The 17,845-nt window shown below is 46.3% G+C and overlaps 7 protein-coding genes across 7 annotated transcripts; 3 read left to right on the top strand and 4 right to left on the bottom strand.

Moving 5' to 3' along the window:
* Positions 1-434: 434 nt before the first annotated feature.
* On the bottom strand, positions 435-1,054 carry MGYG_04126 (cell cycle control protein cwf14; the record flags this gene model as incomplete). The annotated part of the gene is made up of 3 exons (XM_003173904.1): positions 435-554; positions 651-781; positions 883-1,054. The coding sequence occupies 3 exons, from the start codon at positions 1,052-1,054 to the stop codon at positions 435-437; spliced, it is 423 nt and encodes a 140-aa protein (XP_003173952.1).
* Positions 1,055-1,454: 400 nt separating this feature from the next.
* On the top strand, positions 1,455-1,844 carry MGYG_04127 (hypothetical protein; the record flags this gene model as incomplete). The annotated part of the gene is made up of 2 exons (XM_003173905.1): positions 1,455-1,560; positions 1,675-1,844. 2 exons carry the CDS (start codon positions 1,455-1,457, stop codon positions 1,842-1,844), a joined length of 276 nt encoding a protein of 91 aa, XP_003173953.1.
* An 865-nt stretch (positions 1,845-2,709) lies between these two features.
* On the bottom strand, positions 2,710-4,507 carry MGYG_04128 (aspartokinase; the record flags this gene model as incomplete). The annotated part of the gene is made up of 4 exons (XM_003173906.1): positions 2,710-2,807; positions 2,868-4,126; positions 4,202-4,282; positions 4,359-4,507. The coding sequence occupies 4 exons, from the start codon at positions 4,505-4,507 to the stop codon at positions 2,710-2,712; spliced, it is 1,587 nt and encodes a 528-aa protein (XP_003173954.1).
* A 2,097-nt stretch (positions 4,508-6,604) lies between these two features.
* MGYG_04129 (hypothetical protein) lies at positions 6,605-8,367 on the top strand (the record flags this gene model as incomplete). The annotated part of the gene is made up of 6 exons (XM_003173907.1): positions 6,605-7,108; positions 7,199-7,666; positions 7,738-7,769; positions 7,833-7,987; positions 8,061-8,265; positions 8,325-8,367. The coding sequence occupies 6 exons, from the start codon at positions 6,605-6,607 to the stop codon at positions 8,365-8,367; spliced, it is 1,407 nt and encodes a 468-aa protein (XP_003173955.1).
* A 320-nt stretch (positions 8,368-8,687) lies between these two features.
* MGYG_04130 (hypothetical protein) lies at positions 8,688-9,368 on the top strand (the record flags this gene model as incomplete). The annotated part of the gene is made up of 3 exons (XM_003173908.1): positions 8,688-8,870; positions 8,929-9,077; positions 9,167-9,368. 3 exons carry the CDS (start codon positions 8,688-8,690, stop codon positions 9,366-9,368), a joined length of 534 nt encoding a protein of 177 aa, XP_003173956.1.
* An 85-nt stretch (positions 9,369-9,453) lies between these two features.
* On the bottom strand, positions 9,454-10,561 carry MGYG_04131 (inosine triphosphate pyrophosphatase; the record flags this gene model as incomplete). The annotated part of the gene is made up of 6 exons (XM_003173909.1): positions 9,454-9,534; positions 9,603-9,664; positions 9,732-9,768; positions 10,017-10,161; positions 10,241-10,314; positions 10,397-10,561. The coding sequence occupies 6 exons, from the start codon at positions 10,559-10,561 to the stop codon at positions 9,454-9,456; spliced, it is 564 nt and encodes a 187-aa protein (XP_003173957.1).
* Positions 10,562-11,108: 547 nt separating this feature from the next.
* MGYG_04132 (hypothetical protein) lies at positions 11,109-16,602 on the bottom strand (the record flags this gene model as incomplete). Its single annotated transcript, XM_003173910.1, has 7 exons — positions 11,109-11,610; positions 11,669-11,883; positions 11,947-12,020; positions 12,080-15,944; positions 16,000-16,189; positions 16,253-16,385; positions 16,468-16,602. The coding sequence occupies 7 exons, from the start codon at positions 16,600-16,602 to the stop codon at positions 11,501-11,503; spliced, it is 4,722 nt and encodes a 1,573-aa protein (XP_003173958.1). The 3' UTR covers positions 11,109-11,500.
* Between the last annotated feature and the right edge of the window lie 1,243 nt (positions 16,603-17,845).

Raw genomic sequence — 17,845 nt, forward strand, 5'->3', positions numbered from 1 at the left:
GTTTCTCGATGCTAATGGGCATAGTAATCTTATGGTCATGTATAGCAGATTCTGGATTTGGTGGGTATCTATACAATATTTATCGCTCAAAGCGATGCTAGAAACAAGAATAGCAAAAAAACCGTATCACAAGATAAGAACAGCAGCACAAAGCCCAAGCTGAAACAAACACAGAGAAGCAAAAACTCCATCGACATAGCTTGATAAAACCAAATAATGGATAAAACGCCGCTTCCAGACCTCCGAAATAGATAATGCCGTCACACACGCGACTCCTTGCATCTGCATAGATAGACAAGAGGCAGACAAGCCCACAAGACATCCGTCTCCACACCCGTCTGCCTGTCCGCCCATCTCTCATGCACTGCACCACGTCCCAAGACCCAATCCAAGTCCCGATCAGAACCTCGAAATATAGACCTCCTTTGCCTATCTCAATCACTACTACTGCACCCGCGACACCCGCAGCTCACACACTGTATCCCCTGGTCCTCTTTCAGCTGCGCCTTGGGAACACGACATATACAAGTAGCGTTAAAGTTGGTTTCCTTGGTCTGAATGCATCGTAGACAACACAGCTGTACAATGTCAGCCCCTCCAATCCCACCCACCTGAATCCAGCACGGGGAAAGGCAGCCAACGTAACGTACCTTTTCATAGCCCTGTTTCTTCCATTTAGCTATCAGGTTCGCGTCCGCGTAGCCGTTCTTGAGTAACCAGTCATATAGCTTTTTCGATATCGCTTCTTTCTCATAGTACAAGTCGTATATATACCGAGACCCTACGCAAAGAAACGTACCGAACCATCAGCTTGTTTGTTCCACTGGCCTTGGAAGCATGTATGCGTGGGGTAGGCGGGAAGGCACAGGAATGAATACTTACGTTGATGGCTGATTTGGAATATAGGCCATAATACCTCGTGTCTCTTCTTGCCTTCGTGAGAGGCGTTTTCGGCATCTTTCATCTTATTGCTGAATTCAAGGAGGGTATCTTCGATATCGTCGAAGCCGTCTGGGGGTGCCTTGCGGGTTCGCGCGCTGCGGATCGGAGGCATATTGAGGCGTTTGCTAAGATAGGTTGCAACAGCTATCTGAACCGGTGGATGAGAGTATCAGGAGGGAGAGAATGAAGCTGGGGTAAAATGTCAACAACCTGCTGTGAATATTTAACTGATATCTTCAAAATGTCTGCATTTCTTCTTCTTATCGCGGATGGAAACTTTGTTTTTGAGCTTGAATATTACGTAATATGTTTTTTGCCAGTTTCTACCGCCTTGGGGAGTTTTGCGTTTTCAAAGGTTTTTTTGCTGTTTATCGAAGGCGCATCAAGTCAACTCAACGATCAATTGATATTCTACGATTATACACATCTATATTGCACTGTTAGCGGTGTTCCGTGTCCTCCGAGTTACTCAGTTTCCGATTCCGAAAAGTACAGCTTAATACCCAGACAGAATGGAGCAGCAAATCCAACTTGACCCTTCCAAGCTCTCTCCAGCAGACAAAAAGGACCTGCAGCAAATCCTCCACAACGAAAGCCAGAAGTCAACAATCCAGCAAAGTAATTATGCCCTCTATTCCTCTCCCTATGTCTCTACGGGATACACCGCTACCGCCCCAGTATCGATATTCGCAAGTTGAAGCATGGCTAACACGTTATTCTTCCTTCCTATAGCGGTGCACCACCTTACCGATATATGCTGGACAAAATGTATCACAGGGAAAGTCAGCGGCAGTACACTGGACAAGAACGAGTCTTCGTGTGCACGAAACTGCGTCAACCGATGGATGGACGCCAACCTTGCTGTGATACAACACCTGGAATCTCTGAGAGGAGGCCATTAAACGTGGGACGTTTATATATGACGAGAACTGAGAAGGGGCAGGCGATGAGAATGGAACGAGTTGTTTGATTACATGAAGATTGCATTGGTTTGCGGCTGTTGAGGACGTACCCGGTTCTTGTTTGGGTTAGAGAGGCTCTCTACATACCGGATGGGATGAATGGCTCGGTTGCTTTCCCTCTTGCTGCTGGAGGAGGTTAAGTATGTTGAGCCCTTGTATTATAGCTATACCGCTAATTCAAATGAAATGCATTTATACAAGCTGTTCATTCGCCTATTTGAAAGACAAAGGTTTCGGGGTGAAATATTGAAATCCGTGTACGGCTCAAGCGCCTAAACCCTACATTGAGTGTTAAAGTGGGCACAAAAAAGAGGCATTATGGAGGCATTGAGTAAAGTGTTCTATAGATAGTTTATTTTCTATGTAGACGTCTCCATTGCGGAGGTATTTTGTATATCACTGATAATGCAGCATAGGCAGGTATTGAAAGCAGCCTTAGCCTTAGTCTATTGCTGTCCTAAGGCCAGAGATGGCCCAGAGTAAATGAAAAGAAAAACATCGCTAAAATAACAACAACACAACAGTGTTTAACCCTTGTTAGTTCGCAGCTAGCGCCTTGACAGGTTATGCAGATGTAGAATTTGCAAGTCTAGCTCCATTGTTGGAATGGAGCATAGCCACTTCTCATATCCTTAATATCTTCGGGAGAAACAACGGAAGAGTTAAAGAAGAAATTGTTAGATAATGGAAGGGGTATCAAAAAGAAGAAGAAAAGAAAGCAAAAAAGAAACTGGCCAATATTTTTAAGAGGCAAATGAGGTGTCGCTCAATATGATGCAAAATAGCCTATTGCGCCGAGGCTAGATTATTCGAGAAAGGTGAAGAGATTAGTGTGGAGGATATTGATGGCTCGGTCAGCATCTCGCTCTTCGATCACGCAAGATATGTTGATTTCGCTGGCGCCTAATTGAAGTAATGGTTAGCTTCCTACATATGGCAACCAGTAGAAAGGATGAACGGTACCTTGTGAAATCATTTCAATATTCACGTTATGTTCCCCTAGGACGGAGAACATGCGACCAGCTACACCAACCATATTCTTCATCTGCTGTCCGACAAGACTCAAAATAGCCATCTCGGGTATGATGTCTACCGTTCCGTATCTTCGCAAGTCTTGGATTGCTCCACGGAGATCTTCATCGATGATTTGATATTCATCACGGCCAACACCATTGAGAAGAGGCAATTCCGAGTGTAGAGCCAGGGAAACGTGCACCTCACTAGTCGAGATAAGGTCGATAGACAACCTCCACTTGTCAAGAACGGAGAAAATGCCGGCAAAAAATCCGTGTGACAGGGATCGTTTATTAGAGTGAATATTAATAACCAAAATTTTGTGCTTTGCTGTCACAGCAGTTGGTCGTTTGGGGCCTTCACTGTGCGCCCAGAAGTGAGGGCCTCGAGTGCGGAAGAACTTGGGATCGTGTCCGGGGTTAGTTCGCTCTAGTTCCGAGCGTGAGTCTGGGAATATTATGGTGCCGCTGCCTTTGGGCTTCATGACGTTTTTGATCCGGATAGGTATTTTGGCACGGATAACTTGCTCCATGGTGAACGGATGAATGACTTCGGAGCCGTAGAAGGTCAGCTCAGCGGCTTCTGCTGGGGTGATGGCAGAGAGCAGCCGCGCAGTAGGAACTTTTCTAGGATCAGCAGTAAAAATCCCATCCACTTCCTTCCAGACCTGTAATTCCTGGGCATTTAATCCAACGGCTACCAATGCAGCGCATAGATCAGTGTATCCACGTCCAATCTTGTCCAGCAGGCCGCCTGGAACGAGGCCGAAGTAACCGGTGAGCACTGGTACTTTGCCAGGATAGGCGTTTACCTTTTCAGCAAATAGTTTGGCGAGACGGTCGTAGAACTCCTGATCCAGGGCCTGGACGCCAGCTGCAAAGTCTATGGCATCAGACAAGTCGATGTACGCAGCACCGACTCCCCGGTCGTTCAATAATGCGGCCATGAGACGACAGCTGAGCTTCTCGCCAGCACTTATGACCATATCGACGCATCGGCTACTGACTTCTCCCAGTGTCTGAGCAGCTTCTAGAATTTTCAACACCCGTTGGCATTCTCCATCGAACTCGGAGACCAATTGGGATCTCAACTCGGCGGAATGGATGAGGTCGGTTGCGACGCTGATATGTTCGGATAGGACTGTGTCGACGAGGTTTCTGTATTGTGAAGATTGTGGGTTTTCTGCTTCTCGTGCTGCCCGTAAGAGCCTACATAAAAAAAGGCCGGCACATTAACAGCTTGTTCCTGGAGCCACACCACCCACCCAGGTACGTTTGACTCACCGGTTAGTGGTACCGTCCGCCTTCGAGGAACTACTCCGGGCAGAGCATACAACAGCAACTTGGTTTGTAAGGGTACTCGGCCTAGGCAAAGCAATGACCGTTAGCAACGATTTTGTATTCCAGGGGTAAAAAATCAGACTTCATGGGAGTAACACACTGGATCACCTGCTCCACGATCTGGTGGGCGAATTTGCCGACACTTGTACCTCCGAATTTCTGGACAACCCAGTCCGAGGGAGGAGTACGCGGGACCCCGTTTGCGATGAAGGCCGTTTGGCCGTTCACTACATGCTCAATGCCATTCATCGTGGCGCTATGGATGTATAGTGATATATAATAATGGCTCGCGAGGGCAGCAAAGTGCAACCGGTGGGGGATCCTGGGTGCTCCCCGCGGGTCTCTCGTTCTCTGCTAGGCCTGCTCAGGTCTCAGCTCCGGGACAGCAATGGCAGCGGACGGAAAATGAACGACGGTAAGGAATGTGGTAGGGAAGGAGACGAGGCCGGAATTCAAGTGTTTATTCATACTTCTTGCCCCAAAAAGAAAGGCTGCGGATGTTCAACTTTTTTCGTCCTTCGCTCTTTCCTCCGCTTATCTTTTTTTTTTTGCAAGAGTGACTCAAAGATTTAGGCTTTGGAAAATTTGCAAATCGGGACTTACGTAAGAAAATAACCTTTTCGGCTGCAAAAATCGCGTTTCTGCGGCAAAACTAGCCTCTTTGGGTTTATCCGTGGTCCGATTGCGGAATGTTTCGCCGGCTGGGATCACGCAATATTTGGCGCCAACCTAGATCTAGCCTAGCGTTGATACAGAGCAGATAAGCAACTTGGGGTATGTTTGTTTTGTTTGTCTGGCAAAGGGCATAAAGGAAGACAATTTCAACAACAGGCGAAGAAAAGAAGTAACATAAAAGAGACAAGGGAGAGATGGATGTTATATGTTGCAGCGGGCAGTGCATGGTTACGTACGATCCCGGTCGAGCTAAGGCGCTCGCCATGAAGAATGCAAGGAGGGCATATCTCAACGGAAGCATGAACCGTTGTGCTTACTTCGGGTGATCCCTGAGATCTGTCTAGCCCGTGGTATCGATGGCAATATGGACTGGAAGCCACGCGAGATCCCACGGCAGGACGACAGGCAAAAGAGATCGACTCTGTGTCGGGTCCCGGAGCGGTTTTACCACCCAGTCTTATCGATAACTCAGTATACTATCGACATCCCTGTGCAACACTTGCTCGCTCCTCTTGGGATAACCGGGACGGACCGCGGAAAGCCGTGATGCTGAGCGAGAGGCGCCTCCAGAATAGTTAAATATATGTAACGACTTGCTCGTTCAGTCGTGACAACCGATACGAAGTTGCGTCTCAGGGCCCTGGCCATGTTAATCACCCGGGGAGAGCGCGCGCGCGAATGTCCATTTGGGGGATTTCCCAATCCGGGATTAGACATAATATAACCTGCTGATCCTAGCTCTCCTGGTGGAAGAACCTTGAATCCATCATGCAAGGGTTAAAACCCCGCAGGACGACGCATAATCACGATGATCCGGACTGCGAGGCCATGTTCATCTCAGTATATACCTGAAAATGCTAGGTGGATTAAAAAATGACCGAAATCCCTTTGACATAAAAGGCTATCGGGAATGAAATTTTCCCCGCAGAGCCACACGGAAGGCATCCGGAAAGGCTATTGAACGGCAAGCAGTCTGCTTTCTTCCAGCCATATATCTCTGCAACATCTCATCAGGGTCTTCTCGGTCGGCTGGAGGTCTTTAGTTGCGCCAGAGGTGGTTTTCTCATGCAATAATTTGTTGGATGGCCTGTAGGCATCGCTGTGTGGGAAATATAAGCACAGGTGCATGAACCATACGTTCTTCGGATTTTAACGTTTTGCCTCTGAGTCCCTATAACACCCGGCTTCATTCAGTTGATTGAGAAGGTCGTACGGCATTATTTACTCATCTCATTGTTTGTTTCCGAAAAATCAGAGTACTGTAACCATCGTGGCAGCCATATCATGGCGTAGTCTTTAGGTATTAAGCAGTAGTACACGGTTTTCTGTTCAATGAGGCACTGGCTGTATTATAATAGATTTATTGAACGAAGCCGTAAGGATACTGGTAGGTTTACTCATTTCCAGTTGATACCAATAGCTACTAGGGGATTATCTTGACCAATATAACGTTGAATATTAAACTACTTAGTCAACTCACGAGCGAAGGATCAAAGTAGTAGTTCTAAGTTAACCAGTTCTAAGTTGACGCAGACTTTCATATAATTACTTAGGTCGCTAATACTTAGCATTTGACTAACCGCAATAAACGTTAACACTCAACTTCAACCCCCGGTATTCACCTACTTGATATAAAAATATATTAGAACTTTTGCATTTCACTGAATCACGATGAACACCGCGGAACAGCTATCGTGTCCATTCTGTGACTTCGCTGATGCCGACGCAGATTTTTTGGCTCAACACGTAGAACTCTGTCACCCCGAAAATGGCACCTCGCCCTTCCTAGAAGCAGAGGAAGAAACACATATCGGAACTACCAGAAAGCCGGAGTGGTGGCACGGTGACACACCACTATACACTGATGAAGATGCAGAGACAGACATTAAATATGTTGACTGTCCTACTGGATGTGGTGAGGCAGTGACTGAGGATCAGCTCATGAGCCACCTAGACCTACACCTTGCGGAGGGCCTGGCCCTCGAAGAACCCAAGGGATTTGATACCAGAGGCACAAACATGAGATCATCCGGAGGCATCGAAGAAGATGAAGAAATATCCCCCACATTAAGCAAGGCGCTGGGGAAACACGATGGGAAACGGCAGCGAGATGCACCAATATACGCAAAGGCCCCGAAGCAGAAGAAGAAAATGAGAAAAGCTGGCCAGCTTGGGGTATGGTTTAATGCCTCTTCTTCTTTTTTTGTTAATGCGTGCTGCCTTTATTCAAGTCTGGACCCCCTTGCTAATACGGAAATTTGATAGACAACGGAGCTAGGGCCATATGCTCGAGAGCCCAAGATGCCTTCATGGCTACACAAAATGCTTAAAGATGGGCCTGACATTACCCGTGAGAATAGGATATCACCGGACGGCACATTGCACAAAGTTGAGATCGTCTCAAATGAAACGCCAGGCCTTATCCCGGTTATTGCTCGGCTCTGCCAACAAGATTACTCAGTAGAGCAAGCCTACCTCTGCAGTCCTAATGTTCGGCATATATTTAAAATGCAAAAAGAAGGTGGATTCTGTGGGTATCGTAATATTCAAATGCTTGTTTCTTACATCCAGGGAAACAATGCAACGGGTCATGAGCATTTCCCCGGCAGAACCCCTTCGATATTAAAACTACAGGACATGATAGAGCAAGCCTGGGATAATGGTTTCAACAGCCATGGGCGGACAGAGACTGGGGGAATAAGAGGCACACGGAAATATATAGGAACCCCTGAGGTGAGTATATACTCTAATGTTTTTATGGAGGCAGTTATATGACGTGCTAACTATAGACTTATGTGAAATAGGCTGCGGCGTTGTTCCAAAATTCGGGGATACCGTATGTACAGAGCAATTTTAAAGTGCTTGGGTTTGTAGTGGATATATAACTAAGTCTGTGCAGGTGCCGCCCGAAAGTCTGCAGCGAGACGACAGATGATAAGGCCTTTGAATCTCTCTATTTAACAGTAGCCGAGTATTTTCTGAACGGTAAAACTCCTGGCTCTGGGAAGCAAATTGTTCAGACGGACCTCCCTCCGATATATCTACAACATGCAGGTAGGGCATCTCAATCCTCCAATAGAGATTATTGACCATTTTAGGAGCTCCAATGGCTGATATATAAAACTAGGTCATTCGATGACCATTGTTGGATTCGAAATCCGAGAAAACCGCAGCGTTAACCTGCTTGTGTTTGACCCAATGTTCAAGACATCGCCTGCAACTTCAAAGCTGGTCGGAACACAGTTCAACACTGAAAAGCCCGATTCCTATCTGAAGGCATTTCGAAGGACTAGCAGATATTTGCGACAATTTGACACATTTGAACTCCTGATGTATGTTTGTGGGTTTTCCTTGAAGTAACGAGCATCTTTCAGCTAAACGGTCATCACAGGCTCGAACCGTTAACAGAGAAGTCTACATCCGAGATTGAGTAGAGACAGGATTCCAACCGAGGTTTAACATGGTACTTATTCCCTGTCTTCTGGGTATACTTGTGGTGAATATGAACGGCAGGGTTTGCTTTGGTTTTTTGTTTGTGTTGGAAACTAGAAAATCTAAGGGGGTTGGAGAAATAGGAATTTCACGTGACAAGAATTTTTGGTCGGGGGGGTTTGGCGGGATTTTTGTGTCTCTCGATGGACAGACATGACATTGAATTATACAGTTTAGACCTCTGCCTAATTATTGATTAATTTTTCATTCAGAAACCCATATCATATAACAAGCGCCTGAAAATACTTGCCTTCAAGAAGCCATGAGAACCTCACCCAATATAATCATCACCGGAACTCCCGGAGTGGGGAAGACTGTTCACTGCGAGCAGCTGGCGCAAGAGACAGAGCTGAAGCATTTGTCAATAAACCAAGTCGCAAAAGAACGGGGATGCTATGATGGCTTTGATGAGAAGCTAAAAAGCCATATCGTTGATGAGGATAAGGTATTTAATATCCTTCTCTCCATGAACAATTCAATACTAATTCGATGAATTATTTTAGCTGCTTGACGAGATTGAGGCCGATGTATTACAAGGAGGATACCTTATTGACTGGCATGCGTGCGATTTATTCCCAAAATCCTGGATTGACCTTGTAGTGGTTCTAAGATGCCCATCAACGGCTATTCACTACGATAGACTGGCAGCAAGGTAAGCTGTGTTGACTTAGTTATGCTATTATCCTGAGGCCAACTCCCATGGAAATTGTTTACTAACATATCTATTCTTGCTCTATATAGATCTTATTCAGAGGAAAAGCTCCAAGAAAACCTTGACGCCGAGATCTTCGGGGTGCTGCTTGAGGAGGCCAGGGAAGCTTATGACGAGGAGATAGTGGTTGAGCTTGAAAGCGAGACAGACGATGCCATCGAGAGCAACTGCCAGAGGATAAAATCGTGGATAGATTCCTGGAAGCAATCGCATGCCACAGCGTCAGACTGATTGGTTCCAGGGCTGCGGTCATTTAACAATGTCCGACATTCTACCTGCCACTCCAAGACCCAAAGGTTGAAGAGATTTCGAAGAGTTAAAGCTGCTGCTGCTTCTTCTGCTCTTCAATCCATGCTTTGAGCTTCATCAACGCCTTATATCGATGGGATATCGTGTTCTACATGGTGTATACAGTCAACATAACGGCCAGTCATGAAGACATCAGAAAACAGAAGGTGCACTTACCTTGTACTTTGGATCCATCTCGGCATATGTTTGGCCTTCATATTCAAAGATCGGATCCCAACCTGGTGTCAATGGTGTTAGCCTCTGGCCGTACGATTGAATGGGATAATCCAGAATAGTTCCACTCACCGAATTGGGTTGAACCACGAGCAGGAACTACCTTGCCCTGATGATTTTTGTTATTAGCTTTGCACCTTGCCAAATATTTTGCTAAGTTAGTATGAGCTCTAACGGCCCTACAATTTATCAAAGAGGTAAGACAGGGTCTAATTTTATATCAAATATATAAAAAGCCCTCGGTACCCCTTATAAATACATCCATAGAATGTACAGCCGCTTTATCTCACCAATTACCCTTGACAAAAAGCAGGGCCCCTAGAGGGATCATAGTAGCAATATTCACAACTCACTCACCTCAGTTTTTCCTTGAAAAAGGATTGGCTCCTCTCCTGGTCCAGCACAGAAGGCAAACGTAGCAACCGTGACGGCGGACTTATCCTCATATGGCTCGACCAATTTATTAAGTCCGACATGACCTAGCTTCTCAAGGAACCATTTTCTGCGAAGATGTTAATAACTGATCCACGAAAAAAAAGGAAATACATGGTTATAATAGATATTCATCACAGTATCCTTACATATAGGGACCTGGTAGACCATTAAGGGCATTGAACTCTAATGCAGTATCGTCTGTCAATGCAGGCCCGTTGACCTAATATATCATGAAGTCAGTAACCATGAGGGAGAAAAGCCGTTACTGGGGACAACATCAAATGGAAAATAAAAATACTCACAGCTTCAGCCGCTTTACGACACTTCTCTTTGGCAATCTCTTCTATCGTCCCTTGTAGCTCAGGGACGTCGACGGATACGCTCTTGACCTCGATGGTGTCTTGCAGTATCGCCTGCACTTCAGCGAGTTTGTTTTTATTTCCGGTAACGAAATTGATGGATTTCATCTTGATTCTCCCTGGTTTGAGTCTGGATATATGTCGAATTGATGGAGGTTTATGATCGAAATTGGTGCTGGGGAAAATGATCTATGACTGATATTTTATGACTTTGACGCCCCCACCAAAGCCAGTTGAACTTAACTTCAACTTAGGCACAGATTAACCCGATCCGAAGCTAAGAAAGGTGGTGCTAGGTACCTAGGTATATATATAGATAGGAGTATTTGAGAATGCGCTATATAATAGCTATCTTTCTATTTGCCGTCGATAGTAATAGCGTCATATCGTATTCATTTCGAGTATGAAAAATCCTAGATGTTGTCATCAATGTGGTGAATTTGAACGAACACCTCTTCCAGGCCAGAAACCCTGGGTGTATACCTATTTTACCCGTAGTCGTCGAAGCAGGGTCTATTTTACACTTGGGAGCAAGTGAAGTGCAAGAGATATAATACAAGAAACATAACAGTGGGCCGATGCGAAGAATAAATCGGTGCGAGATCTCCAAACACTTTAAGACGCGTATAAATCAGAGGGCCACGATACGTAAGGAAGTAGAGACGAGCATAAGATCCGTTAAAAAGGAGACCAAACGAACAAAAGTAAAAACCCATGGAACCAAAAGATCTCGAAAAACGGAGTAAATGGTTAAACGTAATATGATCTTATCGGGAATCACATAGTCACAAGAGTTAGACATTACCGTGGCTCGAACAAATGAAAGAAACAAAAGAAAAGGTAAAACAAAAAAGGAAATGATAATTATTGCCTCTGTGGTGGAATGGAGAGGCATGCATGTCCATTGAAAACTTTTCAGATGGGTTCTTTTGAAGAGAGGATTAAAGTCCAATGGTCTATAAAGTTGAGGGTAGTAATGCGAGTATGCGGGAGCCGAAGGGTAATCGTTGGCCATTACGACGAGCAATGCAAGGAGACACAGAGGGTTTAGTCTTCTGGTGGCTCTCCCATTTCTAGGCTATCAAGACGGTCCTGCTGAGCCATTGCTTGAACAGAAACGATCTCTGCAAGTCGCTTAAGTCGAGGGGTTTGCAGCCCTATGAATGTGTTAGACTGGGGTGTGGAAAGACATGAATGCATGTGAGTAACACTTACAAGATGGTGTATATGTCTCAAGTGCAGTGATGGCCCTGGGCTCGGCAATCTCATAAGGACCACTGTCCTCCATGTCCACTGCAGTAAGAAGCAGAACGTCGCTCTTCTCAGTGACACGAGATGCAACAGCTTTCATGATTTCACCATTGATTGGCTGTTCGTAATCAGCAACAAGGTACTGGTTGAGGAGTTTTTGAATTTGGTTGGGTGAGAGCCTGTGGACGTATGTGTAAGTAGCTTGTAATAAAATAGGAAAACGGGAATACTGGAGAACTTACATCCAGCAGATATCCTGGATGATTTCTATATCGTTCAGAGTAGCCTTCTTCAACTGAAGCAGCTTGGTTGCTTGCTGTAATGGGAGGTAAGGTTAGAACATGTTGTAATTGAGTATGGGGGACGAGGGCTTACCATGAGATGCTCAAGCTGTAGGGTGCCCTCTGGCATATCGTGGCTCTTGCACCATTCCTCGATACGGGTGATGTTGTAGTTGATTTGCAGACCACGCTTCCATGAGAGGAAATTGCGCCTCATAAGCAGGTCATTGAATGCGGTGACACCAACAAGTCGGAGCAGTTCGGTGACAGTCTGAGTAATGATGGAATCTTCAAGGTAGTATGCCTTCATAGCCTTGAAAACATTGTTCAACAGGCTGAGAAGGTTGTCCATGCTATACGCAGGGTTGTTGCTTGAGGGCAAAAGCTTGCCAAGGAATCTGTTCGTCTCACTTGTGACGAATCCAGGAAGGGACTGTGACTCGATGATGGCAGGGACAATCATCTTGAAGAGCTTCTTCTTCAATCCCTTCATCCAAGTGTGGTAGATGTTGAACTCCAAAGACTCCAAATCGTGCTTGACTATCTCCAAAAGACGGTCGTATTCGTAGTTGTCGGTCTTTTGGGCCTCATACCAGTCTTCTGCGAGGAAAACGAAGGAAAGCATTTCGTGGACATTGGAGAGCCAGAATGCGCCGGCGCTGATTGTATCTTCGCTATCATGTTGCATGACCTCCTGTTGAATAGCCTGCATGACATTGGCAAGGAAGCGTTCGGATTCTTTCACGAAACCATTATTCCACATCTCGGATGTGACCAGGTTAATGAGGTAGGAGGGGAACAGGACCTCCTTCTCGGTGGGTGGTGGATCAGAGCTGGGGAGGGGGATCTTAAGATTCTTGATGAGTCCCATGCTAACTTCATCGTTAAGAGCATCCTCTTCGGAGAGAAGGTTCTCAAGCTCAATTTCCACGGAGTCAATTCCGGGAGCGAATGCTGAGTTTCGGAAATCATTGCGGCCAACTCCACCAGTTGGTATGGCCATAGAGACGGGCCTTGGGTTATAAGCACCGCTGAAACGGTGATCAATTTCAACCTTCTCGAGCCCGGCACTGCGTCTCTTTGGCTTGGGTTTCTTCGAAGCAACTAGGTTGATCAGACCAGACAAACTTGGCTGAGTAGGGGCGTTTCCGTTCAGGTCTCCGTTGAGTCCATTGAGAGGAGCGGACCTCTTAGCAAATTCAAGCTCATCTTGTAGCTCAACAACTTGCTGACGAAGGTAGGTCTTCTCCTGCTCGTGGACGGCAATAGCATTCTTAGCGTTGTCAAGTTCAAGGCTGGTAAGGCGAAGGCTTTCTCTGGTTGACTTCTCTTCCTCTTGCAGCTTCTTGATAGTTGCAAGTGATTCATTGTGGTTAACCTGAAGTTTCGACATTTCTTCCTCCATAGCCGTCAAGCGGGCAGCAGTGATACCAGCCTGGTTAGCTTCAGCCTGCAGTTCACGGGACCTGGCTTCAAGGGCATTATGCCGACTCCTCCAGGATTTGATTTGTCCGTCGTAGTTCTCCAGCTGGGAGGTCAAAGACTTGTTCTGCTGCTTGAGAGATCCGAGAGACTGGGTCAACTCCACAACCTTATTCTCAAGCTTGTAGGATATCTGCTTGAGATCGCGAGCTTCTTCACGGAGGGTCTTGTACTGTCTACGAGCTTGCTTACCACGCCACAAGTTCTGTACAATGACAACCTTGCGGCGATAATCTCTCCATTTGCGGAGTTGTCGCCATGTTCTGAAAGATCGTTGAATAACCTTTGCAGCATTTCCATGGATACTGTCCATGATGTTTCGGCGGCAAAGGTAACCCCTTGCCAAAGACTCGACGAGGATGACATTGTTTCTGATCTTGTGGTAATATTTGCGGTCTTTCTGACCTCTCCAGACTCGCTGAATGGTGGTTGCGGCCTTGACCTGGCGGGCCCCTTCGGCGTGCTGTCTGGCCAGGAATCCACGAATGAGACCCTGGAAAGCAAGAATTGAACCACGCATAGCAAGATACTTCCGTCTGTAGAACTTGCACTTCAAATTCTTTTGAATCATGATTGCACATTCATTCAAGCGGGAAGTACGAAGATTCTCCAGGAACGCAAGCATACCAGCTCGGAAAAAGATCTTAGTCAAACCAAGCTGATATTTATCTTGCTGCTGTTGAGTGATATCACCCAGGGCCTTTGATAGAATAGCATGACACATGGCACGAATTTCAGACGTCCATTGTGAGGAGTGGCAGAGCATGTAATATCTGAGAGCGAATTCTTCGTAAGTCCACCGGGTTGGGTAGCCGGCACAACTTATTCGCACGGTCTCGAGAACACCACAAGCTCGCAGCTGACTGAGAACCATAGGGCCTTCAAACTTCCAGGCTTCCTTTGCTTCATTGGGTTTTATACATCGGATGTAATGAACATCCGTGGAGTTGATAGTATTCATAAGCTCGATCAAGGAGGACTTGAAGATACCTCCTAGAGTTGGCTTACGATTAACAGCAACTCCGATCTTCCTTCCAGGAGCCGCAACTGCTCTGGAGGACATAGAAGCGGAATCCTTTTCACGAATAGCCGTGGCAGCTTGGAGGACATCCCTAATAAAGGAGTTGGAAGAGTTCTTGAGAACCTCCATGTGTTCATCAGGGACAGTATCTCTGTTCTTCTCAATGAAGCCGTCTGACTCGTAGGTGACATCAATGGCATAATGGCAAACGGTGAAAGACGACTTGCCAAATCGGGGCTTCTTGTAGAACTTTTGTTTGTCCGCGGCGAAGTTGTGGTGTAGCTTGTTGACAAACTGTTCATCAGCACCCATTGGCAATCTGGACTCTTCATCGAGCAGAGCTAGAATACCAAGTTTGCCCTCGATGAGGTCAATACATGGTTGATTGTCGGAGAAGTTGATGAAAGTCCAGTCAATCTGTTCCCGAACGTACTCCTCCTGCTCCAATTTGAAAACATGCTGGTTGAACTCTTGCTGCAGTTTTTCGTTGGCGTAATTGATACAGAACTGCTCAAAGGAGTTCTTTGCGAAATGCTCGAATCCGTAGATATCGAGGACACCAATGAATGAGGTAGCTCGGCTAAGAACTTCTTCGGTTGCCAAGCTACGGTTGATTGTCTCCACCAGCCAGTCAAAGAGACTGGAGTAGATGAACTTAGCAACTGAATCCCTGACGACGAGAGCCTGGGCCTGGTTGAGATTTGAGATAATTTTCTCGCCTCGGGTAATTAGCTGTTTCTTAACCGTCCATTTAGCAAACTCGGCGGCATCAATACCCAGCATCTCACAAGTCCGGACTAGAGATGGCTCGGTAGACTCAAGAGAAGAGTCATTCCTGGTAGCAACAATCTTGACGTTACCAAGATGAAGCAACGCGGCCAAAATCTTAAAGATGGAGGCCTGTATGTCATCATTCAGCCCAATAGTGGTGAGGGATTTTCTTGTGGCTTCGAGTTCAGCCTTGTCATCGACTCCATCGATGACAGGTGTTCCTCCCTGGTTCAAATAGTCAAACTCCTCGACAGTTAAAAGCCCCAGCTCTTGCCTTTCAGCGTCGGTAGCACCAGCAATAAGTTGATAGAAAATATGGTAGTTTCGTTCTTTCAAAGGTTGGAAGACCAGCCTCGACCGTTCTAAAAGGTATGTTCTGATTTTTGCACCAATAATGTTTGTTCTGTTATCGAAAAGAATCTCAATATATTTACCAAATCGTGATGAGTTGTCGTTTCTCGTTGTCTTTGCGTTACCGAAGGCCTCCATGACGGGGTTGGTGGCAAGAATTTGCTCCTCGGTTTCACTGATAGAGTCTGCCCGTCCAGTAGAGTATGAGCCAGGGTTATCTGATGTTTCTCGAGTAGCAAAGTATCTCATGATATACTTTGCACTGACGGTCTTTCCAGCACCAGATTCTCCAGATACGACGATTGTTTGATTTTGTGTATCCCTCAACATGTCACTGGCCAACAGTTAGCATAAATGTAAGCAAATTGAGATTACGGACTATTACTCACGCAAAAGCCTCTTCTGCGATGGCAAAGAGATGGGGTGCCTGGGAAGCTCGTTGCTTGCCGGCGTAAACTTGAACCATTTGAGGCACATAAAGGGAGTCCACACGGGCAAACGGGTTGGTTGCTATAAGCACGATACCGGAGTACGTGTAAATTTCCTTTTGGTAGTACCGTAGCTTAATAGCCTGGAGGACTATATTATGGAAATTGTAAGTATGGACCCTAATTTACTCGAGTAGCTGTAAACAGAGCATACCAGCTGGCTCGTTCAAATGAGACAAGTTCGTCAAATCTTCGCTGGCCTCTAACATCGTCGGGTTCATCAGGGGCGGCAGTTTTTCATTTGTATCCGAAGCCAGCTCCGCCAGGGTTGTCTCGGTGGTTTTCGTCTATACAAACACAATATCATTAGTCCCAGTCACTCCAATGCACGAAAAACGCAATAAGACAGAGCTCCGTCCCACGACTCACCTCTCCATTCTCCAGAGTAAACACCAGCTTCACCTTCTCCCCATCCACCACCTTCTCAGTCACCTCAGACGCAACCCATCCCTCAGTCGGGTCTGGTTGCCACGCCCGCGTGCCGACCTCATATGTATGCACCATCTCGTGTATTCTGGTACCGGCAAGATTAAAAAACTAGTAAATAACACGAAAAAAAGACCACGATCACGGTCAACGTCACGGCTATGGTCAAACGATATAGATATCGAGAAAAGCAGGCAAAAAAAGCGTCTCACACGTAGCCCGGGGTGGCGGTCTAGAGCATGGTTGGTTGGCTGGGGTGTAGAGCAACGTTAACCGCGTACAAAAAAGCGGGTGAAGAAAGCTCTTCGACGGCGCTTTTATGGCTTCCTCTGCTAGTCTCCTGGTTCCGGAATTAGAGTAGAGTAACAATGGGCGTGCTAACAAAAAAAGGAGGTATTAAAAGGAGATCGCTGGCCGCCTGATAGAAGTGTAGATGTTGGCTGTAAGGAACAATGACGACAGCTCGAGGCGTTGTCTGTCTCTCCGCGCGTCTCGCAAAAGGGTCGTTAAGAATAAAGGGACGAAGACGAAGAACAGGACGCAGACGAGGACGGGAACAGACTGGAAGGCCAGGTTAGCAGGTTCTCACGTCGAAAATAGCGTCGAGAGTCGGTGGTCGAACTTCCTCAAGCCCCTGAAATAAGGAATTATGAGGTTTTTAGTTAGCTCGGACGGTGAAGGTGTGTCACGTGCACGGTACTTTCGTTGGTGAATTTTGTTTAGGTATCAAAAGGAGTGGATGTTTCATCAGCCAATCTCGGAGTAATACATAATATACACAGGCCGAGCGAGAGGATTTGGGACAGACGGCGTTAGCATGGCCAGGGGGGTTGCGTTTACTGCTGCCTCGACGTCTATGGACTACGTGCTAGGTTCAAGTGGTGCCAGGGGGCGTTTCATACCATCGTTAAAGTATGCTGTGCTGTCAAAAATACGAAGAAGTGGTCGAAGGCAGACAGAAGAAACAACTTTTTATGCCCAATAGAAGAACATATCAAACACAGAGAGTCAAACCATACTCGCCGTATCTCTAGCCAAGTAAATATGAAAGATGCAGTCCAGTTAATCTGCGGCTGTTGTCCTTGCTGGAAATTCCCCGACGCCTAGTTATCACTATCGCTGTCCACTTCACCCATCATCTATCCGTTATCCGTCCCTACTCCCTTCCCAACTACTCACGGCACAGCTCATCCATGTTAAGAGAGGTGGGGAGGAGTCATGTCGTATCATATAAAGGAAAGGTAACGGCGGTAGCAAAGGAGGTAAACAATAGGGGAAGTAGGGGATGAAGAGGGAGGGGAAAGAAAGGGGTAGATAAAAA

The sequence above is a fragment of the Nannizzia gypsea genome, genomic scaffold (genome assembly GCF_000150975.2).
Source record: "Nannizzia gypsea CBS 118893 supercont1.3 genomic scaffold, whole genome shotgun sequence".
NCBI lineage: Eukaryota > Fungi > Ascomycota > Eurotiomycetes > Onygenales > Arthrodermataceae > Nannizzia > Nannizzia gypsea.